The following is a 25,420-nucleotide window of genomic DNA, read 5'->3' as shown; positions in this document are numbered from 1 at the left end:
TGTAATCAAATTTATTCATGTACAGAGATGTTGTTTACAGCTTTAAAGACGGCCTGGTAAACTTCAACAATGTTATGGACATCTTACAAATGTTTGTTAGTATGTAATTATGATACTCATCTCTTGAATTTATAAAAACCAGAAGTGTTCCCCAGAAAGTTTTGCAATGTGCCAATGGAACTAAAAATGTCACAGCTACAGCTACCATCCACTGGATGCTTGGTTTCATTTAACCAAAAAATAATTATTTAAAAAATTTTTTTAATAAAAGTTTTATAAATTGGTAACCTCCGCATGTCTCTGCCTGGCAACATGTCACAGGCATCCCTCCTTCCCTCGTTTTAGCATGAACAGTCTTGGCCACATGACTACCGTCCCAGTCCAATCAGTTGCAAAATAAAAATGAAAAGGTTGATGATGTCCAAGTAGATGTTCAGGGCAGCAAAAACATACTCTTCAGGGTCCAGGTCAGAGTGATGGTGGCGCCCTCCCACCATGAGCTGTACATCCATCACCAAGTACTTAAAGAGAAAAAAGAAGGATTAGCCAACTAAATTGTGCCTTTCTATCACATAAGAATCCTAAATTACCTGGAAAAAATATTTTAGCATCAGTAAATATAGTTCAGAAAGTCAATTTGTGACTATATATGATCTTTTTACAGCCTCGACCGTTCACTTTGTCCCCAGGTGTGTCTTCAGCCTACTACAGCAAGTGTGCCATCCTCCTGATGCCAGCGGCACCAAATCTGTAAGCCTTCTTTTGTTTTCTAAATGCAGAAAATTTGGGGCCTTTAGCCAATGAGGTAGAGCAGGTAGAACAATTGGACACAGAGATAAACTACAAAATTCCTTGTATTTGTGATTTCCCCACATGTTCTTGCTGAAAAAAGAACAAAAATAAAGATGGTCCCTGACATTTAGATTCACGCCCAGCAATAATTCTGAATTCTTGAAGCTTGGGATGATACCATTTTTCAAGCCCTGACTTTGGGATGGTTTTATGATGATGTTGGAATTTCCAAAACAGAAGTAAGGGAAGATGGAATTTTTTGATGGTTAAATATTTCCCAAAATAAATGTTTAGCTCAGCTACAGTAGGTAAAATTAGGAGCTCCTAAAACATCCGTAGAAAAATCAGGCAGACCTCTTGGCCTTATGCTTGCTGCCAGGTGAGCAGCCCCGGGCAGCAGGAGTAAATTAGAGGAGGAAAAGGGAACAAGTGGCCCCTTACTTCTTTGTATACAGATTTTAGTGTGTATCCAGATCTTTGTATCCAGATCTAGTGTGGTGGGGCAGAGCCACAGAGCCCCACCAGACAGATCAATGCTGGCACTATAGAGAATACTTGGGGTTTTAAGGATGCTTTAAAATAATTCATTTACAACAATAGTCACATCAGTCAGACCCATCCCAAGTGATTGGGGTATCAGCTCTCTGTGGGCCCCAGTTGCCACTTAGACTGGGAAGGATAAGGAGGAAGGGAAAAAGAGAAGGAGGAAAGGGCACCTCCTGATATGAGCTTTATGCCAGTTCAATACAGACCTCATCCCACGTAAAGTGTGACCCACCCAGTGGAGGCAGGAGAGATTAACTGAGCCTCCAAGAAGGGAAGATCATATTGTGGCGAAGGGCAGAGAAGGAAGTCCAACCCAAGGCTGGATGCCAAAACAGGTGCTGCACCTGGACACTGAATCCCTTCTCCTCACTGCTCCCCCCACCCCATGACTGATTCTAGCAACTTTGGGGGGCGGGAAATAAGCTAGGTGACCAGTCATTCCAGTTTGTCCAGGACTTGAGTAACCCTCAGTGCTAGGCAAATCAGGGCAGTTGGTCACCCTAGAAAACGGGCTGCCCAGGAGCTGAGTTTCCAGCCTTCCTTTATCACCCTGGCAACCTGACTTCTGTGGAGAAGCACTTTTCTCTCTTCCTCTCCTCTGACCTCCTGACTTTGTCTTATTTCGTCTTATTAGAGGGTAAACCACTTCTAATCGTTTCACAGACACGACTTGGTGGTTAGGAGTACACCTCCCACGTGAACCGTTTTTGAAGGCAGACAGAAAAAGTGAGAGAGTAAGATGAGTTGGGATTCAGACCTCCAGGAACATTTGGGGTTAACACCCTGCCTCACCCCTACAGCTCTCGTGGTTAACCATCCTGTCCCTAACCCCCTGAAAAAATTTCAGTTTCTCTCTCCCCTTATTTGTTTAGTGTTGGGTAGGCCTGAGCCTACAAGACTATTTGTTCTGCCTCCAGACTGGGAAGAGAAACACCAATGTACTTTTGCCTGGAAACAAACTATGCCTGAAACAGGACACAAGAGAGTAACAGCAGGCATCTCTATGCAAAGGATGAGAGCATATGAGTGAAGGTAAACAAGCACAAGTCAGTTCCCTTCATATCAGCAGAGGGAGTAAGAAAACTGAAATGTACATACGTAACCTTAGCCTCCTGGTCTAAATTTTTCTGACATTTAAAAATAGATAGGACATAATTCTAATAAAAAAGAACATAATGTAGCAAAATGTGAATATTTTAAAGCTGGGTGATAATGTGTGGAGTTCATTACTCCATTCTCTCTACTTCTGGGTATGTTTGGAAATGCCAAAAATAAAAAATTAAAGAGAAAACCTAAAATATGTGACATGATAAAAGCATAAAATGGAATACCATGCAGCCTTTTAAAGAGAATGAACTCAATCCATGTCTGCCAAGATATGGAGACCATTATTTTTAAGTGAAAAAGCAAAGACAGAACATTCTAGTTTTTTAGGGCCGGTCATATTTAGCAGTAGGGAGGTTATACCAACTTTAGTGACACTAATGCTAATAAGTTCTGAAAACCCACTACCATCCGATCAGTCAAGACAGAACATTCTAGGGGCGCCTGGGTGGCTCAGTGGATTAAGCTGCTGCCTTCGGCTCAGGTCATGATCTCAGTGTCCTGGGATCGAGCCCCGCATCGGGCTCTTTGCTCAGCGGGAGCCTGCTTCTCTCTCTCTCTCTCTGCCTGACTCTCCGCTGACTTGTGATCTCTCTGTCAAATAAATAAATAAAATCTTTAAAAAAAAAAAAAAAAAAAAAAAAAGAAGCACATAAATTTAAAAAAAAAAAAAAAAAAAAGACAGAACATTCTATAAAGTATGACCATTAAAAAAAAAGATAAGTGTGTGTGAATGGCCAACACAATACTGAAGAAGAACAGAGTTGGAGGACTGATGCTACCTGACTTCCACCTGAAGCTACCTGTAGCTTAAGACTTTACTGTGAAGCTACAGTAAGGTAAACAGTGTGGTACTGGTGAAAGAAGAGACAAATAGATCAATGGAACAAACTGGAGAGCTCAGAAATAGATCCACATGAATATAAGCAACTGACCTTTGACAAAGGAGCAAAGGCAAGACAATGGAGCAACATAGTCTCTTCAACCAGTGGTGTTAGAACAAGTGGACATCCAGATGCAAAAACACAAATCTAGACAAAGACTTTATACCTTTCACAAAAATCAACTCAAAATGGATCTCTGACCCAAATGTAGAACACAAAACTCTAAAACTCCTAAGAAGATGACATAGGAGAAAACCTAGATGACTTGGGTGTGGTAATGGCTTTTTAGATATGACCCCAAAGGTACAATCCATGAAAGAAATAATGCATAAGCTGGAGTTCATTAAAATTCAAAACTCCTATTCTGTGAAAGTCAATGTCATGAGAATGAGAGAACAATACAACAAGGGGAGAAAATATTTGTAAAAGACACAACTGATAAAAGACTGTTATCTGAAATATTTAAAAAAAAAAAAAACTCTTAAGACTCAACAATAAGAAAACAATCTGATTTTAAAATGGACCAAAGATCCTAAGAGACACCTCACCTAAGAAGGTATACTGGTGGAAAATAAACACACTAGTAGAAACTCTGCCTCATATGTCATAAGGGAAATGCAAATTAAGACAACAGTAAGATACCACTCTTAAAATGGCCAAATTCTGGAACACTTATGACATCAAATGCTGCTGAGGATATAGAACAACAAATTCTCAGTCATTGCAGTGGGAATGCAAAACGGTACAACTACTGTAGAAGACAGTTTGGCAGTTTCTTATAAAACTAAACATACTTGGGGTTCCCTGGGTGGTTCAGTGGGTTAAAGCCTCTGCCTTCGGTTCAGATCATGTTCTTAGGGTCCTGGAATCAAGCCCCGCATCGGGCTCTCTGCTCAGCAGGGAGCCTGCTTTCTCCCCCCTCTCTCTCTCTGCCTGCCTCTCTGCCTACTTGAGATCTCTGTCTGTCAAATATATAAATAAAATCTTTAAAAAAAAAAAAAACTAAACATACTTTTACTCTCCGATCCAGGAATCATGCTCCTTGGTATGACTCAAGTACCCAAAGGAGTTGAAAACTCACAAAAACCTGCACACAGGTGTTTGTAGCAGCTTTATCCAAAATTGCCAAACCACGGGAGCAAACAGGATGCCCTTCAGTAGGTGGATGGAACCATAAACCGCAGCACCATAGACAACAGAATGTTACTCGGCACTAAGAAGATATGAACTGTCAGGCCACAAAGGGACGTGGAAAACTTAAGGGCACATCACTAAGCAAAAGAAGCTGTTCTGAAAAGGCTGCAAACTGAATGACTTCCACTATATGACATTACGGAAAAGGCAAAATTTAGAAACAGGAAAAAAATCAGTGGTTACCTCGGGATAGAGGCAGGGAAGAGATGAAAAGGTGGAACACAGGGGATTTTGAGAGCAGTAAAAAATACTCTGTATGAGGTGGCAATGACGGAATATGTCAGTATATATTTATCTAATCCCACGGAGTGTACCACACCAGGAGTGAAATCTGATGTAAACTCTACGTGATTGTGATGTGCCCAGGTCGTTTCGACAGTGAAACAGATGTACCAGTCTGGTGGGGGATGTGGATCATGAGGGAGGCCATGTGTGGGGGTGGGCAGGGGGGATACAGGAAATATCTGTACCTTCCTCTCTGTCGTGCTGTGAATTTAAAAGTGCTCTAAAAATTGTCTTTATAAAGAAAAAGAAGAAGGGAAAGGAGGAGGGGGAGGGTGAAGTCTCCCAGAGGGCTTGCCGGTCAACTCCTGACTCTACTAGACTCTGGGGCTAACACAGGCTTAGGGGCATTGTCGATGCAGAAACCACATGCTTTGTCAAAGTGAGGGAGAAATGGACTTACAAGTGAGAAGATTATAGTTCCAAGGCCAGCATACAACAGATGCAGCCACTGCAAAGAGAAGAAACAATCGTACATTGAGAACAAGATTCAGAATAATGAAAGGACTCACCTGGGCCATTGTTGTTAGATAAGGACTCAATATTAAGGAAAGTCAAATCCGTGGGGAAATTCATTTTGTTTTAACATCATGGTCCACAGCATCCACTCCATTCCTTGCAGCAAACAATCATTTGTTTGCACCCTTGCCAAATCAGTTTTATCAAGTGTTAAACGTCTCAGGCGTGGTAGGGCAAATTGAACATTCTGGATATGTTTTACTTTTTGCCATCTCATAACCCTTCTATAGCATCTGCGCCTATACTCAGCTCTTGGAACAAGGTCACTCTGAAAATAGTGCCCTTCAGGTACCCTCGCTAGAGCTGAGTGACAAGAGGTGGAAGACATCGGCTCCAAAAGCAGTGACTCTGTAGACTGACCAGAAACCTTATATGTGACTGGGATCAAACAGATGCACCAGGCCAGTCAGAAATTCTCAGAGTCTGTTTTATCATCAGCTGTGCTGGAGCTGTTACTCTACAGAGTCGGCCAGTCAACTCAGACCAAGAGAGAGAGAGGGGGGGGGAGCATTTCCATTTCTATGAATCCTGTCACTGCTTCCTACATAGAAATTCCATGAATATCCCCTGTGTCTTTGCTTCAAGCTAGTCTGTTCCGTGGAACCCAAATAGCCCTGATCAGCATAGAATGGTCTGAATGCCAAAGAGGTTGGCTCTCTATTTGGAGAGGATAAGGAGGTGGTGCATAACATGTAAGAAAAATAATGTCATTCACTATTCAGGACAAGAAAGCTCATCCTAGGCAAATAGAGCATTCTGCAAACCAGGGAAGATTCTTGGTGAAGGGCATAAATCAGGAGTTAGTGACACAGTGTGAGAGGGGCAGTGTTTCTGGACTGAGCTAATAGTAAGAAAATACCTGATTACTAGAGTCTGAAGAATTCAAAATTGCCCAAGTCAAACAAGCATGTATACTTACATCAAGGTTGGACAACAAGTGTCCATCGGAGTCTTTCATTTAAATGTGTGTAAGATTATATAGTGTAGATATTTGTGAAAGGAAGTTTACAGTAGGAACTGGGATTCATCTATCTAGTAGAAAACAGAGTTCCTTAACTGCATCCAGATGGTATTGTAAAGAGCTATGGAACCAACCTAATAAATATTTGGATTATTACTACCACCACTATCTGGGCTACCCACCACCCACCTTCCCTCTCCTCACTTGGCGCCTGATATGCTACTGGGGTCGACCAGGTCTTCCAGCCCCCCGCAACAACCCAGCCCCTTTCCTCCCAGAGACATTTCTCCCAGTACAGTCTTCATCTGCTTCACCCCACTGGGCGTCTGCTTCTCAGAGGATCTAGGCCAACACAACCAGCAAGTCACCCTACATTTCTAACAGTTCTCTGAAGTTCGTAAACGAGATCCCACTTACATATGATCGTATGAAGAGTAAGAGAATTCCATAGATAAGAAGTACGAAGAGTGAAACAAACAGGATTCCGTTCAACATCGTGAAATCCCACTGAGGAAACATAGCACAAAAAAAACTCAGTTATCATCTATAAGGAACTTCAGGATGTTTAGAGATGCATTTGATACCCATAGACAGACACTGACCCATTTGCTAACAATTTACCGGGAACATTTCTGGTAACCATGAAAATCCATTCTTCCCTACCACGGGAAAATACTACATTAAAAAGTGTGTTGTTGACTGGAACATGCTTCAGGAGCAAATATGGAGGAAATCACAGGAGCCAAGGATATAAGAGAGTTCATTATACTATCCTATTTTTGTATTTGTATGAGATTTCCCCTACTAAAAAAGCTTCGTTGAATAAATAGGATGTAAATTTGTATGTCTAGTATGATCATAATTATTCATATTTTCTCAAAAGTTTTGTGCACAGAATACAGTAATGGAATGAAATAGACCAATGTTAACTGGGCACCTTTTTCATGTTTCTATGCATACATTTAGTAAAAATACACTATACTTTCAAAAATTATTGCTAATGATTCTTTTGTTATTTTGAAATTCATTAATATGTTTTTTGGTTTCACCTTTTTAATAAATCAGGGACCAAATCAGCCTGGGAAAGATGAGGATTCCTTTTTTTTTTTTTTTTTTTTTAAGATTTTATTTATTTATTTGACAGAGAGATCCCAAGTAGGCAGAGAGGCAGACAGAGAGAGAGGGGGAAGCAGGCTCCCCGCTGAGCAGAGACCCTGATGCGGGGCTCTGGGATCATGACCTGAGCCGAAGGCAGAGGCCCAACCCACTAAGCCACCCAGGCATCCCTAGATGAGGTTTCTTTTTTTTTTTTTTTTTTTTTAAATTAAATATTTTATTTATTTATTTGACAGAGAGAGATCACAAGTAGGCAGAGAGGCAGGCAGAGAGAGAGAGGAGGAAGCAGGCTCCCTGCTGAGCAGAGAGCCCGATGTGGGACTCGATCCCAGGACCCTGAGATCACGACCTGAGCCGAAGGCAGCGGCTTAACCCACTGAGCCACCCAGGCGCCCCGATGAGGTTTCTTTTAAAGGAAGGGGAGTATCATCTTCTGACCTGAATAAAATTATGCAGCAAAAGAAGACCCTTGAATCTACGATATTTTTTTTTGTCAGAGTATTTTCCCACTTCCTCTGTTTCCCCCTCACTCCCTAGCCTTTGCACACCTAAAGAGTCATTGGAAGTATTAACTCTCCAAGCAAGGTTCCGAACCATCAGCACCAACTGTGCAATGTGAATTTTCGGGCCCACGCGCCCTGGACTTTCTGAAGCAGCCACTCCGGGGTGGAGCCCGAGGAACCTGTTTTCACAAGCCCTCCAGGTGATTCTGATGGCCGTTAAAAAAATGTTTGTCTACAGCTGTGCATTCAGTACTTGGGGCTCGTGGGCGTTTGAAGAATGGCTGAAGTGACGTGGATTTGAATTTTAGTTCAAAAAAAGGATGTAAAGCAGCTCCATATTTTCTAGCGATTCCAGAAATGTTAATACCTTGCATATATTCGGTTAAATAAAATATAGGATTAAGATTAATGTCACAAAAAAAAATTTTTAAAAAAAGATTAATTTCACCTGTTTTTGTTTTCTTTTTTTAACGTGGTTACTAGGAAAGTCAGACGCCAGAAGGCAGGGAGGCTGCGGAGGTGAGGCCCGCAGGACCGCAGTGAGCAGGAGGGAGGAGGGTAAGAGTGGGCCGGGCAGAGGCGCTCGCACCCACACACTCCCTTAGGAGAGGAACCCGTCCCGGTGATACATACTTTTGTCTGAAGAGCGAACAAAGTGAGCGATAACGTCACCAGAGCGGTTGCTGCTGTTGCCCATAAGATTTCCTCGGCATTGTAGAAACTGAAACCAGAGACTGTGATCACTGTCCACACGCACGCAAGGAAAAGCACGCACGGAAAAGGAAACGTGTATCCAGGACTCACACTGATATGGCTCCGAGCAGCAGACCTTGAAGAACTGTCTGAAAACAAAATGCATAGCAAATCAGAACCCCAGTTTCTGAGGCCCAGAAGCCAGAGGAGAGGGTTGAAGGTGCAGATGTTTCGGGCAGGGTCGAGGGGTCGTGTGGAAGCATGGTAACCCTAGTGTGCAACGCTACAGGGAAAATGAATTGTTGGAAACAAACCGTGGAGCTAAGCATTTTCCTAACATTCCCCCAAGGCTGACAAGATTCTTTTATTAGCAAAAATTCTTAGAATGCAGGAGTATCTTTCAGCGTATCTAGTGAATGAAAGATGTATTCAGTATGAATACAGAAACCATAATAATGACAGGTTTTTCTGTAGACCATATTCTCAGTAATCCAATGGGGCCGACTGCACGGCATCTTAATTTTTTTTTTTTAAGATTTTATTTATTAATTTGACAGAGAGAAATCACAAGTAGACGGAGAGGCAGCCAGAGAGAGAGAGAGAGGGAAGCAGGCTCTCTGCTGAGCAGAGAGCCCGATGCGGGACTCGATCCCAGGACTCTGAGATCATGACCTGAGCTGAAAGCAGCGGCTTAACCCACTGAGCCACCCAGGCGCCCCACGGCATCTTAATATATCAAAGCAGGAGATGCTATTTCTACTGATGCTTCACCAACAGCCTCGGCACCGACATTTCCTCCAGGGCTTGGGTGAGAATTCAAAACTCCAGACCTCAGGTGAGGGACGAGGATGGAGGCCTTTCCGGCCCCAGAGATGGGGCTCAAGGGCGGTTCTCCGCAGAGCGTGGAGCTGCCAATCCCAGGCTCAGAAGCCAGCTGCACCCGGGCTGAACGAAGCAGGAATGTGCCCAGGGTATGACCGCAGCCCGGGCCGGGGCCGTGTGCAAGAGAGGAGAGAGGCGGTCAAGCCAGAGGATGAGACCAACCAAGGCAACAAGGATGAACCCAGGTGCACAGCCAGGCTCCCGCATGGTGGACGGGTAGGGGGACAACAGTGAACAGTGGCTGAAGGATGACATTCCCCAGCCGGTAGGGCGGCTCCACCAGAGACAAGTCCAGAGCCTTGGCTGACCCTCTGGTCCATGGCAGGAGCCAAGAAGTTATCCTTTAGTCCCCGGCAGTGAAAACGAAGATGCATCCTAACTCTGGTGCGGGGACTGCTAGAGAGGCTTTGAACTTCTCCAGGTGGCCCACGTCATCCAGTTTAGGAGACGAGAACTACGGCCATCCCCCGAGTCCTGGATTATATCTGCTTTTTCCAAACCCAGTGAGTAGCTGCCTGATTCTCTACTTTGTTCAATTTACCAGAGCCGTCTTTCTTTCCAGTATAGGCTTAAAAAGCTGTGTCTGTTCCATGTACGCATGATATTTTAATAATGTGCTTGCTTCCAACCTTCCTCTTAAGATTTTCTTCTTCTACTTGCTCTGTTGCTGCATGTTTCTGCATCTTCTGCAGTGCATAAGTATGTGAGAGACAGACGGAGACAGAAGAGGATGGTGGGAGGAAGAAGAGGGTTAGAGAGGGAGAGGGAGTGGGAATGGTTTAAAGCGGAACCCCCCCCTTCAGTTTTCTCAAGGGGAGAATGAGAAGTCAAACTCTCCCAATGACTTCAAGAGCACAGAACATGGGCTTGAAGGGGTGTAAATGCTACGGGACAAAAGCTGTCTTCAGTGTGTGTGTTTTCATTTTCCCCTCAACTCCTTTTCTGAAATGGTTTTCTCCATATATTTCCTAACACTCACTCAAAACAAAAAATTGAGAAGGTATAACTAATTCTTTGCCCCTCTACAATATTCTCTTAAGCTGTTACCTGCTTTGAGATACACAACAAAACCTCAGAGAAGAGAGCTTCATTGAGACCAATACCTTGGATCTCTTCTTGTAATAATTTACATTTTTTTCTTGGAAAATTTTAAAATAAAAAAATCGTAAGTTTTTGGAAAAGTACCTCCTTTCCTCATCCTATTCCCTCTGCTCCAGGATTCCTAATATCTTTCTATGTCTGGCTTTTAGCCCCCACTCCTTCCTGAGTGTGATCTGGGCAGGAACTGGGAGACCTCACCTGCTCCCCTGAGCAACGAGCAGAGTATCCAGGCCAGGTAAAGGGCTTTCAGTGCTCTGGCAGCCAAGGAAATGCCCACATGTAGGCATCAGAGAGCTCGTCTTCTCCAGGCTCGGGTGGAGGCTAGTCTTCCCAATATATAAATCACGCTGGACACTGCACTATAGGGATGCTGAAAATCTCGCCATTGGCATGTGTCCTTCCTCTCTTTGACCACCAGGCACAGACCCAAATCTAGGCTCATCACACTCACGTGCAATAGGATGATGAATTTATTTTAATTTTTTTAAGAAGATTTTATTTATTTATTTGACAGAGAGATCACAAGTAGGCAGAAGACAGGCAGAGAGAAAGGGGGAAGCAGGCTTCCTGCTGAGCAGAGAGCCCGATGTGGGGCTCGATCCCAGGATCCTGAGACCATGACCTGAGCTGAAGGCAGAGGCTTAACCCACTGAGCCGCCCAGGTGCCCTTTTAAAAATTTTTAATTGAAGTATTATTGACATAAAATATTGTATTTGCTTCAGTTATACAACATAGTGATTTGACAATTATATGTACCACAAAATGCTCACCACAATTAGTATCATCTGTCATCGTACAAAGTTACTGCAACATGATTGACTATTTTCCCTGTGTTGTACTTTTCATCCCTGTGGCTTACTTATAACTGGAAGTTGGTACCTACTAAACTCCGTCACCTGGGTTTCCTAGCACCCATTCCTCTCCTCTCACAACCACCAGTTTGTTCTCTGTATTTATGAGTCTGTTCTTGTTTTGTTTCTTTGTATTGGTTTGTTTTCTGGATTCCGCATATAAATGAGATCATACGGTATTTGTCTTTCTCTGTCTGACTTATTTCACTTTGCGCTTAACCTCTAGGTCCATCCATGTTGTCAAAATTGGCAAGATTTCATTCTTTTTATGGCTGAATAATACTCCATCGTGTATAAGTACCATCTCTTCTTCATTGATTCATCTGTCAGTGGATGGTTAGGTTGCTTCTATATCGTGGCTATTGTAAATAATGCTGCAATAAACATAGGGGTGCACATATCTTTTTCAATTTGCATTTTCATTATTTAGGTAAGTACTCAGAAGTGGAATTACTGGGTTATATGGTATTTCTATTTTTTTTCAAGATTTTATTTATTTATATGACAGACAGAGATCACCAGTAGGCAGAGAGGCAGGCAGAGAGAGGGAAGCAGGCTCCCTGCTGAGCAGAGAGCCTGATGAGGGGCTCGATCCCAGGGCCCTAAGAAAATGACCTGAGCCGAAGGCAGAGGCTTTAACCCACTAAGCCACCCAGGCACTCTTGGTATGTCTACTTTTAAATGTTTGGGGAAACTCTATCCTGTTTTCCACAGCGGCTGCACCAATTTATATTCCCATCAATGGGGCAAGAGGCTTCCCTTTTCTCCACATCCTCTCCAACACTTATTATTTCTTGTCTCTCTGATAGTAGTCAATTCTGACTTGTGTGAGGTGATATTTCATTGCATTTCCATAATGACTAGTGATGTCAAGCAGATCATCTCTTAGCCATCTGTATGTCTTCTTTGGAAGAATATCTATTCAGTTCCTCTGCATTTTTTATTAGATTTTTTTGGTGTTCATTTGTGTATCTAGATAAGTAGGAAAGTAGGTAGGTAGATAGATAGAATATACATATATATGATCTATATACACTATTAACTCTTTATCAGATATGTCATTTGCAAATATCTTCTCCTATTCAGCAGGTCACCTTTATGTTTTAATTGACGTTTACTTCCCTGTGCAAGAGTGTTTTAATTTGATATAGTCCCGAATGTTTATTTTTGGTTTTGTTTCCCTTGCCTGAGGAGACATATCCAAAAAATATTGCTACGGACGATGTTCCTGAGTTTACTGCCTGTGTTCCTTTTAGGAGCTTTATGGTTTCAGGTCTCACATTTAGGTACTTAATCCACTTTGAGTTTATTTTTGTGTCTGCTGTAAGAAAGCAGTCCTGTTTCCATTTTTCTGCATGTGGCTATCCAGTTTTCCCAGCACCGTTTGTGGAAGAGACTGCCCTTTCCCATTGTACATTCTTGTCTTCTTTATTGAAGATCGATTGACCATATAGTTGTGGGGCAGTTTCTGGGCTCTCTATTGTGTGCCATTGATCTACGTGTCTGTTTTTGTGCCAGTACCATACTCTTTTGATTACTACAACTTTGTAGTATATCTTAAAATCTGGGATTGTTACACCTCCAGCTTTGCTCCTCTTTCTCAAGACTGCTTTGGACTGCGTAGGACTAAACATTTTGTATACCATCTAACCACTGACTTTATTTTCCTACCCTTATTTTTTCCCTTTCATCAGATTTCCCCACCAATTTATCTTATCTTCTTATATTGTAGGTATTTTTATAAGCTACCTCAAATCCGATAGGGAATCAGATGAAGAATTAATCACAATGGGAGGGTGCTGAGATCCTGGAATCCTTGTGAGCAGCAGGAAAGGAACTGGTGGCAAGAGAAAGAGCCACACGTTTTCTGTCGCCCAGAGCAGCACTGATCCACACAGAAAGAACCCACGTGGTGAGGCCTTGTGAGTAGAAGCCCCAGGGGAGGTCCTGTGAACCAGCAACCACACCATGCCTGAGTGAGGAGCGGAGAGCTAAGGACCTGGAACTCCCCAGTCCCCAGCCCTCCTGAACTGAGATGCACGGTGGGGAAACAGGGAGAAGCTGAGCTGAGCTGGGTTTCTGCGCCCAGTGAGACTCGAAACAGAAATAAGACACATTTTACAAAATAAAGAAAATTACACTTCTTAACCACGAGTTTGTGAGCCAAATGTAAAAACCCACTTTCCGTAACAAAATGAGTTTGTGGCGGCTGGGCTGGCAGAGGGCCAGTAAGTTAGCTGTTCCTGAAATGCAGCCCAGACTCTGAGAGGGCTCCCCTACGTGGCCTCTTGAGGCGGGTTTGCCGAGGGTCCCCAGATCCTCTCCCTCAGTAAAAGGGTGTGGGTACAGTCTCATAAGTAAGTTTGCGACTTTGTTATTACAATCAGAATCCAGCCAAGAGAACATCTCACAAATACTTTCTATCTGTATTATTCCACAAGAAGATTTTCCACAATAAAAGGCATGGAATTACTAATACGACAGAAATAGATTTCAGAGGCGAGCTACAAGTGCTAACAAAGTCTACTTACAAATAATCCCAGGAGAATGTAATTCGCAGGCACCTGTCGGCGGAGTTTCCCGCAGCAAGCAAGTACAATCAGTACAACAAAAAATGCCGGCCTGAGGATAATTTAAAGTCATGTGTTATTTGCTTCCAGTGATTATATCATATGATATAGGTAGATAAATAGAGATAGAGATACGTTACTATACATTATCATCTGATACTAAGTGTAAACAAAAATATATTCAGATGATTACCTTTGCTTTTTTTTTTTAGCTTTTAAAACTAACTTTGCTCATTGCCAGCCAATTTTTTAAATTTTTAAATTTTAAATTTTTAAAAATTTTTTAAATTTTAAAATTTTAAATTTTTAAATTTTTTTTAAATTTTTTTTTAATTTTTTATTTTGAAATAATTATAAATTCACAGGAAATTGCAAAAGACAGAGAGGTCCCGTGTATCCTTCACCCAGTTTCCCCCAATGGTTCCATCTTACATATTTATAGTATGATACCAACACTGTTAATTTGACATTGGTGCAATGTGTGTGTAATTCTGTGTCACAGAACTATGACACAGATCTGTGTAGATATGTGTTACCAGCACCACGGTCGAGATTTGAAACTATCCCATCACTAAAACATCAACAAGACCTCCCTCATGCCATCCCTTTCTGGTAACATGCACACACACACCCTAGCTCCTAGTAACCACTAATTTGCTTGTTTTTTTATCTCTATAATTTTGTCGTTTCCAGAATGTTATATCTTTTTTTTTTAAGATTTTATTTATTTATTTGACAGAGAGAGATCACAAGTAGGCAAGCAGAGGGGGGGGGAAGCAGACTCCCTGCTGAGCAGAGAGCCCTATGTGGGGCTCCATCCCAGGCAGCCAGGATCATGACCTGAGCCGAAGGCAGAGGCTTTAACCCACTGAGCCACCCAGGCGCCCCCAGAATGTTATATCTTTACTTAACTTTTAATAAAGAACCTCAATCAGTAGTTGTTAGAAAAAATCACTTTTTATGAAATCCAAGAATACTTACAAGATTGCATAGGTGAACCAAGCATTCATGAGCACCCAAGTTTTTAAACCTTTCCTGATTAAAAAAAAAAAAATACAGTGTTAAACAATAAATTGTTTCTTTTTCTAACTAACATAATATTAAGTAGAAGTAAAACAATCTCATGACAAAGGGGTAAACCCTAAATGATTGACAATGACAAATGAGTGAAATAATCAAACCTAGAACTATAACTTGCTTCTTAAAATAGACTCATAAAAAGATAGTCATGTAAGTCAAATCTTATGAATGTAAATGTCCCGGGGACGTTTTTATTTTCAAAAATAAAATAAAAACAAAACTGAGATCGCTATGTGTAGAAAGCGAAAAGAAAAAAATTCAACTTCTTATGTATTTGTTTTGTAAATGGAGATTTTCATGAGCTAGGTTTAAGCAATAGTCCCCGAAATATTTTCTGCATGTAACAGTGTTCCGAGTCTCTGGGGCCTCCAAAATCTCACCTTTTTTCTTTTATCCAGGTTTTTTTTTTTTTTTTAAAGATTTTATTTATTTCTTTTGTCAGAGAGACGGGGAGAGCACACAAGCAGGGGAAGCAGCAGCAGTTGGGCTCTCTCTCTGCTGGGCAGGGAGCCCAACGCGGGACTCAATCTCAGAACCCCAGGACCATCACCTGAGCTGAAGGAGACACTTAACCGACTGAGCACCCAGGTATCCCTTCTTTTATCCACTTTTGCCTGTGGAAATAGCTCAGGGAAAATAGAAAATAAAATAGACCCCAAATAAGAGTAAGACAAAAAGATCTTGGCTTAGGAAGCTGAAGCAAAACTGTAGAAATCTACCAATACCTCTAAGAGTTGCCTCAGAAACAACAAAGTGATAGAAATATCATATCCTATGGATGATTAAGAAAAAACAGATAATGTTCAATGATCAGAAATAAGTTGATTCAATAAAAATTAAGGTGAACAACTTAGTATTTAATTTACATCAGTAACAACAACTTACCAGAAAAGAAACACGCTGACAATTGCCCCAGTGACCACCAACTGAGCTGACAGGATCAGGAACACTTTTATAATGAAAGCTGAAGAGACAGAAACATTATTTTTATCATACCATATTCAAAAGTAAAAACAGAAATGTAATTATCTATTTATGATGCTTAACAAAAAGGATATTTCCTGTGACTTTTTAAGGTTGGGAAAAGGAGCACCAGTTAGAGTCAGCAAATTGAATAACCACAGAAATACAGCTCTGAACTCTTTGTGGAAAATACTCCATTTGGATTGTTACAGGTGTTTTATTGGCGATCTGAGGGTTTACCCATGGAAGCCCCAAAATCTAAAAGACAAACAGGGATTAATTCCTTACTAGGCACACCCCATCCTCCTTAGGACCCAAAGTGACCTGAAAGTCTCTGGATGTTGCAGGCCATTGTGAGGGGTCTGGCTCCACCCGTAGACACAGGTACAGAAGGCAGTTAGGCCTCAGAGATGGATGCAGGCTGCGGGCCTTCTCAGAGCCTTCCCACCACTTCTCTCACCAGCCTGCCTGCCTGCAGCAATTCCCTTCCCCTCCCTTCACCTCGAGCAGAAACTAAATAAATGAATTGTAAGGAAGAACAAGGAGGTCACAGCAGCATGCCAAAGCCAAGTACAGAGGATGTCAGCATCTCTTTTTGCTTCCTTCCCCCTGCACAGCTCTTCCTGGAGCCCTCCAAATATGGTGCTAAATATGATGACAGTGAGCTGTTTGGTAGCTTTGTCTCCATTTTAAAAGAGAAAAAAATTCTGCTTGGAGATGACTGACGGGATTGTCAGCTGTGTCCTTTGTCTGGGCGGTGTCAATGTATAGGAAGGGGGAAAACAAAGAAATAGGATTGAGCAGTCTTAATCACAATACCAGAATATATGTGCCCCAGTGTGGGCTGCCTATATTAAGAAATTCAGGTGGTCAACATTTACTGCACATCTACTATATATCAGAGACTGGGAGGGAATAAATATTAAATGTGGCCCAGCCTTAAGACATAGGATTGTTAGAATAGAATCTACAGTCCAGAAATAATCCCTTATATTTATGGCCAACTATTTCTAACAAATGTGCTAGAACAATTCAAGGGAGAAAAAATAGTCTTCAACAAAAGGTGCTGGGACAAGTGGACATACACATACCAAAGGAATGAATTTGGACCTTCTCCTTATGTCATACACTAAAACTAATAGTTTAAAATGGATCATAAATGTAAGCATAAAAAACAAAACTCTTTAAAAAAAAACCCAAACTCTTGGGGTACCTGGGTGACTCAGTCTGTTAAGTTTCCAACTCTTGGTCTCAGCTCAGGTCATGATCTCAGTGTCTTGAGATCAAGCTTCACATTGGGGCTCCACACTCAGCACGGAGTCTGCTTCTCCCTCCCTCTGTCCTTTGGTCCCTCCCCTGCTCGTGCATTCTTTCTCTCTTTCTTAAATAAATAAATAAATAAATCTATCTCTTTTAAAAAGAAACAAAACTCTTGGAAGAAAGCATAGACATAAATCTTTGTGAGCAGAAATTAGGCAATGATTGCTTTAGATATGACACCTAAAGCACAAAGGAAGAAAGACAGAAAACAGACAAATTGGATTTCATCAAAAGTAAAAGTTTTGTGCTTCAAATGATACCATTAAGAAAGTGAAAGTGAAAGAAAGAACTAAAAAACTGGGAGAAAATATTTGCCAATCAGGTATCATGATATGGGACTTATACCTAGATTACACAAAGAACTCTTACAGTTAAAAAACAGGGAGATAAATAATTTAAAATGGACAGAGCTTGTGTAGTGCCCCTGCCCGCTGACACTGGGCTTGGCCACATGACTTGTGTTGGCCAATGAGACATAAGCATGTGTGAAGCCAGGAAAGGCTTGACAAGCTGCTTGCACAACAGGGCTTGTCTACCTGGTATAATTTTCCTTGGGACTCAGGTCCCACATGATGAGAAACTCAAGTCATAAAGAGAAAGCCTATAACCAACACTAACTTCCAGCTGTGTCAGGAGTCATAATGGCCACGTCAGCCTCAGCTGCCATCTGATTACAACTGCATTAGAACCCCCAGTCAAGACCAGCCCAAGAACTGCCCAGCTGAACGCAGTCATCCACAGAATCGTGAGAGATAACAAAATGGTTGCTGTGTTTTGGGCAGAGGACTTGTATAGATATTTCTCCAAAGAAAATACTCAAATGGCCAATAAGTTTGTGAAAAGATGCTCAACATCATTAGTCATTAGGGAAATGTAAATCAAAACCACGAAGAGGTATCACCTCACATACACTAGAATGGCTACAAGAAGAAAGACAATAACGAGTGTTGACAAGGACGTCGAGAAACGGTCCCCCTTCATATGCTGGTATGTAAAATAGTGCAGCCGCTATGTTTAACATTCCTCAGAATTACCATATAATCCATTGATTCCTAGGTAGCTACTACCCAAAAAAAAAAAAATGGAGATACATGTCTATACAAAAACTCAAATATGAATATGGATCACAGCATTATTCCTAATAACCAAAAAGTAGAAACAGAGCAAATGTCTGTCAGCTGAAGAATAAATAAACAAAATATGTTCTAACAAGGCGTTGGAATATTATACGAGCATAAAGAAGGAATGAAGTTCGGAAACATACTACAATATGGGTGAACCTTGAAAACCTTATGCTAAGTAAAAGAAGGCAACCTCAAAAGGTCACATATCATAGGATTCCATTGATGTGAAATATCCAGAACACACAAACTCATAGAGACAGAAAGTAGGTTTGTGGTTGTCAGAGGCCAAGGGGCAGGATGGATGGGAATTGACTGCCAATGGGTATGAGTTTCTTTTTGTGGTGATGGTTGCACAACTCTGTAAATATACAAAGAATAGTTGAATTGTACCCTAAAAAAGGGTGAATTTTATGATCTGTACATTGTATAAAGCTGCTTTAAACAGTGATAGCTCCCTAACACCATAGCTTTTCATCCATTACCCTGCTATACTTTCCCTTTGTTTCCATAAGACTTTCATTTTTTGGCATACCATATAATTTTTTTTTAAGTGGGACAGGGCCCAGTCTCTGCTCTCCAGGAGAGACAAACCCAAATAACTAACTCCAATGGTGGTGAGTAGGTCTTCACCTGATTTCCTCATGTGTTAAATGACACTACAACACCTTCATGTACAGAGTTGTTGTAAGGACTAAATGCAAAACTCTTCCTCTTACACAACGCCCGGTGCTGAAGAACTGGCACTGGGGGCAGAGGTGGCTCATGGTTCCGTTTTCCCTGGCTTCCTCACTACCCAATCCCTATCTGGTTAAAAAGGACAATTGGCCCAACCAGAAAGCTACAGATGGAGGTGGCTGTGAGATCCCAGCAGGGTCAATGGCATGCAAGTGGAAATTCTTGGGTATAGTTTCTAGGAAAGCCTCTGAAAAGAAGTCATATTTGGCTTACTCTCAGGCATTTATCCATGAATGGCACCTCTTGGAGCTTTCAAGGCAGCAGACCAGGCTTGGCCTTTCTTTACCTTTGCCTTTCCCTACCTGGAAAGCTAGGGATCCAAAGGCATCTTTCCAGCCACAAGATGGGTGATGAGAGCCGCAGGGAGACACAATGGGACTCAAAGCTCACAGTCCACCTTTAAGTTGTCCAAGCCCTAAGAAGGTCTAAGGAGGACACACTGGTCATGCCTTGAACTGCATATTTCATGGAAGGAAAAAGACATTTATTGAAGCCACAGTTCTCTAGGTTTCTACTGCTCACAGCTGAATGCATTTCCCATACAAAATTAATATCTAGGGGCATTGAATTAATATGCTTTAAAACTAAAGTGAGTATCATAGCATCACCTCGTAGGGAGGTAAGAACATTCTACGGTCAGTGAGTAATTCATATTTCCTCAGGGAACCACACATTATTTTCCATAATACGTTTATTATGAATTTCTGAATACCCTGGACAACTTAGGGGCCATCTCCCACAGCAGCCCTGTATCATGTTTCATGGTAAAGCATAACTGGGAAAAACTAAAGGTCAAGGTAAACCTCCTAACAATCCACTCTGTGGAAGCATTTTGAGAGAACACTTGCTTTTCTCTTCCATAAAGGTAATTTTATGCTCACCTCTGCGGATCGATGCATCTGAGAATGGACTGGCTAAATTATTGCTCTCATCTGGGGTGGTCTCATCTGAAATTTGTACCACATAGACATCCTTTCGCTCTCTCGTCTTTGGATGTGGATTCCCGAGAGTTTTTTGTGGCTCAGAAGGTGCAGATGTGGAGGACTGACCAGACTTGATCTGGACGTTACTATCTGCTGCTTTCCGAACCAGATGATGATGACCTCCAGAACTAAAGTCTGTTGCTTCACTGGCCTCCAAGTCCATTTTCCTGGAGGGGGAGAATTGTTATTCAAGTCCTGTGCTCATAACTACTACAATCTTAGCATCCTCATAACTTTGAAATGATTTTTTCTTTTCTCTTCTTTTAATTAAAAAAATTATTTTTTATTTTTTAGTAAGCTCTACACCCAACATGGGTCTTGAACTCACAACTCTTAGATCAGGAGTCACATGCTCTACCGACTGAGCCAGCCATGCACCCCTCAGATGATGTTTTCTTAACTGTAACTTCCTTAGCTCAGGACTTACCAAATCAATACTTAACAAATATTTACTGGATAAATGATGACCAAATACTTAAGATGAGGCCTATAGAGTGAAATAGCTTGCGTTTTATAATGAAATTAATATGTTTATAAATTCATCCATAAGGAGTTCCTAAGTTCCCTCTTATGTGCCAAGTGTAGAGCTACCCAAGTCACCTCCACCTTCAAAGTACTTATATTTTGGAAGAGAAAATAATAAAACAAGCAGTGGTATAAAAGCCAAAATAAGCAGGGTCAGGAATGATGGAAGGTGATACAAGAGCCTCTCATAATGTCTGGAGGAACATGCAGGACATTTGAAGAGGTGGTCACAAGCCTCCTGAGAAAGTCAAGTTTCAGCCAAGACTGGAAGATGAGGAGGAGGAGGAGGTGGGGAAAGGTTTTCTAAGGCAGCGGAGGCAGCCTGGACCAGAACTGGAAGAAACAGAGAGGGCAGGTTCCAGAGCAGAATGAGGTTAGACAGAGGGCCAGATAGGGCAGGTCAGTGAGTGAGTGGCAAGCAAATCCATCCTGCAGACCATGGCCACAGCAGGCAGAATGAATGGCCCTCCCCACCCTAATCTCTGGGACTTGTGAATGTCACCTCACATGGCAAAGGGAACATTGCCAATGTGATGAGCTAAGGACTCTGAAGTGGGGATAAGATCCTGGGCTCTCTGGGTGGGCCCACCTAAATCACAGGCGTCCTTATGATCATACTTATAAGAGGGAGGAAGGAGGATTGGAGTCACAGAAGGAAAGGTGACAACCGGAGCAGAGGTCAGAGTGATAGAGCTGCTGTCTCTAGTGATGGAGGAAAGAGCCATGAGCCAAGAATGCAGAAGACCTCAGCAAGCTGGAAAAGACAAGAACATGTATTCTCCTCTAGCTCCTCCCAAACCGAATGCTGGCACTTTTAGGCCAGTGAGACTGATCTGGGACTTCTAACTTGCAGAACTGTAAGAGAATAGGTTTGTATTGTTTTAAGGCATTATATTAGTAGTGGTTTGTGACAGCCATAGGTAACTAATACAATGGGGGAGTTACTGAAGTTTCTCCAGCAGGGAACCATGGAGATCTGACTAGAAAGACTGCACTAGGGTGCCTCAGTCGGTTAAGCGGCTGCCTTTGGGTCAGGTCATGATCCCAGGGGCCTGGGATCGAGTCCTGCCTCGGGCTCCCTGCTCCACAGAGAGCCTGCTTCTCCCCCTCCCTCTGCCTCTCCTTCTCTCTCTCTCTCTCTGTTTCTCATGAATAAATAAATAAAATCTTAAAAAAAAAAAAAAAAAAAAGGCTGTAATGGGCACAGTGTGGAGAAAGGACCAGAATAAGCAAAGAGACCAGAAATCCAGATGAGAAGTTACAGTGGCTCTGATACAGTGCTTTGGAACAGAGCACAGTTCTTAGAAAACTAGTACGAAATGAACCAAAAATGGCAAAGAAAAGCCTCCCATTAGCTTCACAAAGACATGAAGACTCAGACAAGCCCCTGTTCCTGCCTCACAAAGAAGAGTCTGAGGAGATTGCCGAGAAGGCCAGGGCTTGAGCAAACCATAGACCAATCGAGAATGGCATAAAAAGAAGGTCTGAACAGAACGCCACACTCTTGGAAAGGCTGACTCCATTTTATATAGATGTCCTTCTCAAATTAACCTATAAATTTTACAAAATTCACTGGGATTTATTTTTCATACTTGAAAACGTAACTCAAAACTTCATCAGAAAGAGTAAATATGGGGTGCCTGGGTGGCTCAGTGGGTTAAAGCCTCTGCCTTCAGCTCAGGTCATGATCTCAGGGTCCTGGGATCGAGCCCCACATCGGGCTCTCTGCTCTGCAGAGAGCCTGCTTCCTCCTCTCTCTCTCTCTCTCTCTCTCTCTCTGCCTGCCTCTCTGCCTACTTGTGATCTCTGTCAAATAAATAAACAAAATCTTAAAAAAAAAAGAAAGAGTAAATATATGAGCATAATCAAGAAGAAAATTGAAAGTGAAGGATTCTGGGGAGCTGGGGAGTACTGACTTACCTTATTGGAAACCAAAACGTCATGAAGCTACAGGATAAAAAGCATGGTTGTAGTATGTCAATAGATAAACGGATCGATGGGATGGAAGAGTTGTAAGAAATAGACCCACGTGTATATGCAAATTTAAAATTTGATAAAGGGGGGTGCCTGGGTGGCTCAGTTGGTGGTGTCTGACTCTTGATTTTGGCTCAGGTCATGATCTCAGAGTCATGAGCTTGAACCCCGTGTCGTGCTCTGTGCTCGAGGGGTGTCTGCTTAAACTTCTCTCTTCCTCTCCCTCTGCTCCTCCCCGAACCCTCATTCTCTGTCTCTGTCTCTGTCTCTCAAATAAATAAATAAATCTTTAAAAAAAATTTTTTTAAAGGTGACATTTCAAATTATTGTCCCATGGTATTGGAACAAGTAGCTGTGCTTAGAAAACAAAGTTCAATAACGATTTCACGTCTTTTTTTTTTTTTAAAGATTTTATTTATTTATTTGACAGACAGAGATGACAAGTAGGCAGAGAGGCAGGCAGAGAGAGAGGAGCGGAGCAGAGAGCCCGACATGGGGCTCAATCCCAGGATCCTGAGATCACGTCCCGAGTCGAAGGCAGAGGCTTTAACCCACTGAGCCACCCAGGCGCCCCACGATTTCACGTCTTTTACAAAAATACATTCCAGATGAATTAAAGATATTATATAATAATAGTCATAGATATTCTACAAGAAAATATCAACAAGTATTTTTGTAAGCCTTGCAAAAGTGATACCATAAAGGGAATTCTTGACAGATTTGGTGTACAAGAAGCACTTTTAATATTACAAAAAGAGACCAGTAGGGGTGCCTGGGTGGCTCAGTGGGTTAAAGCCTCTGCCTTTGTCTCAGGCCATGATCCAGGGTCCTGGGATCGAGCCCCACATTGGGCTCTCTGCTTAGCAGGGAGCCTGCTTCTCTCTCTCTCTCTGCCTGCCTCTCTGCCTGCTTGTGATCTCTGTCTGTCAAATAAATAAATAAATTTTTTAAAAAAAAGAGAGAGACCAATAACTCTGAAATGCAAAAGTATGAAAATAAAGCATGCAATGTTTACTATACTGTAAGAAGAAGTTTTTTTTAAGATTTTTTTTTTTTTAATGTATGTATTTGACATGACCTGAGCTGAAGGCAGAGGCTTTAACCCACTGAGCCACCCAGGTGCCCAAAAAGAAGTTTTTAACAAGGAAAAGAAGAGCAACTCATCAGAAAGATGAGAAAAGAATGTTAATAGGCAATTCATAAAGGAACTTAAAGTGGTCAATAAATTTAGGAGATAATGCCTCACAAATAACAAAGAAACGCAAATAAAAACAATTATGTACATTTTTCCCACCAAAAGCAAAACAGATAATTTTCAGAGTTGCAAGGGTGTGGAGAAATGGATAACCCAGGGCCACATTCTGACCTGTGGGGGTCCTATATACATTTGCCTTTGAGGGTACTCTCTCTATAAAAAAATATTTAGATGTACATTTTATGGCTGCACTGGCATAAAACAATACAATCCAGGCTGGATTCATTATACATGATTTATTCATTATTATTATATTCACTTTTTTCCTCCTGATTGTAAAAGAAATTGAATTATTTTCATGACCCTTAAACCCATGTCGGGCCCTAGGCAACTGTGCCTCCTGTGCCTGGAGCCTAAGTCAGCCTTGAGAAAACATCGAGCAGTTGACGGGGTGTAAACCTTTCTTTTGTCTGTAATTTGGCAGCATCAGATTCAAAATGTGCATTACTTTATACCCAACAGTTACATTTTCAGGAACTTACCCCATAAAACTACCCACACAAATAGGCAATGATATATATTTAAGACAGTTCATTACATTATTCACTGTAACTGCAAAAAAAAATTTTAAACAGACTAAATCAATCCTTAAGAAATGGTCAAATTGATTTTAGTAAAGAAAAGGTAGGTATATATGGATTGATGTTAAAAGTTCCCTCCGACACACTGTTGAGTAAAAAAAGCTCTAGTAGAGAATAATATGTAGTAGGATCACTTTCATGTCTTATATACCACACACATACACATTTCCAGAAGCTGAAGAGATGTAGGACAAACTTTTAATATAGTTATCTCTAACACTGCAGAGCTGGGGAGTACACTCTGAGTTGTATGAATTTTTATAATGAGCATTTATTATTTATACTAAAAAAGATATTTACATTTTGAAGAGAAAAAGAAATATTTCTCTTTTTGATAAAATTTGGAGCTCCTCTGAGGAAAACCGTCCTCATACTCAGCTGAGAAGCACTGAAAGGTGCCGGAACACCCAAGCTGGGTTCCTCCTTGGCGGTCCTACAAATCAGAACGGGGAGAAGCAGCAAGAGAGTTTCAAAGCACTCAAAACCAAAATCAAACAAAAATTGGGGCGCCTGGGTGGCTCAGTGGGTTAAAGCCACTGCCTTCGGCTCAGGTCGTGATCCCTGCTCAGCGGGGAGCCTGCTTCCTCCTCTCTCTCTGTCTGCCTCTCTGCCTACTTGTGATCTCTGCCTGTCAAATAAATAACTAAAATCTTAAAACAAAAAACAACAACAACAACAACAACAACAACAACAAAAACAACCAAACAAAAATCAAAGGCAGCTGAGTTTCCTCATGAAGCTACAGTTGGCTGGCACCTTAATCATAAAATGAGGCATTCACCTGGTCCTCAGAATGCTTTCTTGCCTCCAGAGCCAGTGGTCATCCCAAGGACAGGCGGGCCCTGGGGCTGAGAAGGAAGTTCTGAGTGACAGTTAGGGGA

General features: G+C 41.8%; 1 protein-coding gene across 2 annotated transcripts; it reads right to left on the bottom strand.

The window, feature by feature from the left end:
• On the bottom strand, window positions 1-25,420 carry LOC116569055 (protein lifeguard 1-like). Of its 2 annotated transcripts, XM_032305014.1 has the most exons (11): window positions 25,321-25,404; window positions 24,840-24,972; window positions 20,103-20,371; window positions 15,965-16,043; window positions 14,981-15,034; window positions 13,961-14,051; window positions 8,706-8,743; window positions 8,535-8,622; window positions 6,700-6,789; window positions 5,206-5,253; window positions 1-521 (listed from the first exon to the last, which is right to left on the bottom strand). In XM_032305014.1, coding segments are annotated over exons 2-11 (912 nt in total). In that variant the 5' UTR covers window positions 24,842-24,972; window positions 25,321-25,404; the 3' UTR covers window positions 1-368. The 2 variants fall into 2 exon arrangements, with proteins under 2 accessions (XP_032160905.1, XP_032160906.1); XM_032305015.1 differs by lacking the exon at window positions 24,840-24,972 and having other exon boundaries at window positions 25,321-25,420.

Source organism: Mustela erminea, chromosome 11, assembly GCF_009829155.1.
Source record: "Mustela erminea isolate mMusErm1 chromosome 11, mMusErm1.Pri, whole genome shotgun sequence".
Taxonomy (NCBI): Eukaryota; Metazoa; Chordata; class Mammalia; order Carnivora; family Mustelidae; genus Mustela; species Mustela erminea.
The sequence above is the reverse complement of the archived record's forward strand: the minus strand, read 5'-3'. Positions and strand labels throughout refer to the sequence as shown.

Coding starts and splice junctions, on each gene's coding strand:
- LOC116569055 (XM_032305014.1), bottom strand. Junction 14,052..14,980: donor TGGTTCACCTATGCAATCTT/GTAAGTATTCTT, acceptor AATTATCCTCAG/GCCGGCATTTTTTGTTGTAC. Junction 5,254..6,699: donor TACTCTTCATACGATCATAT/GTAAGTGGGATC, acceptor TTCTCTTTGCAG/TGGCTGCATCTGTTGTATGC.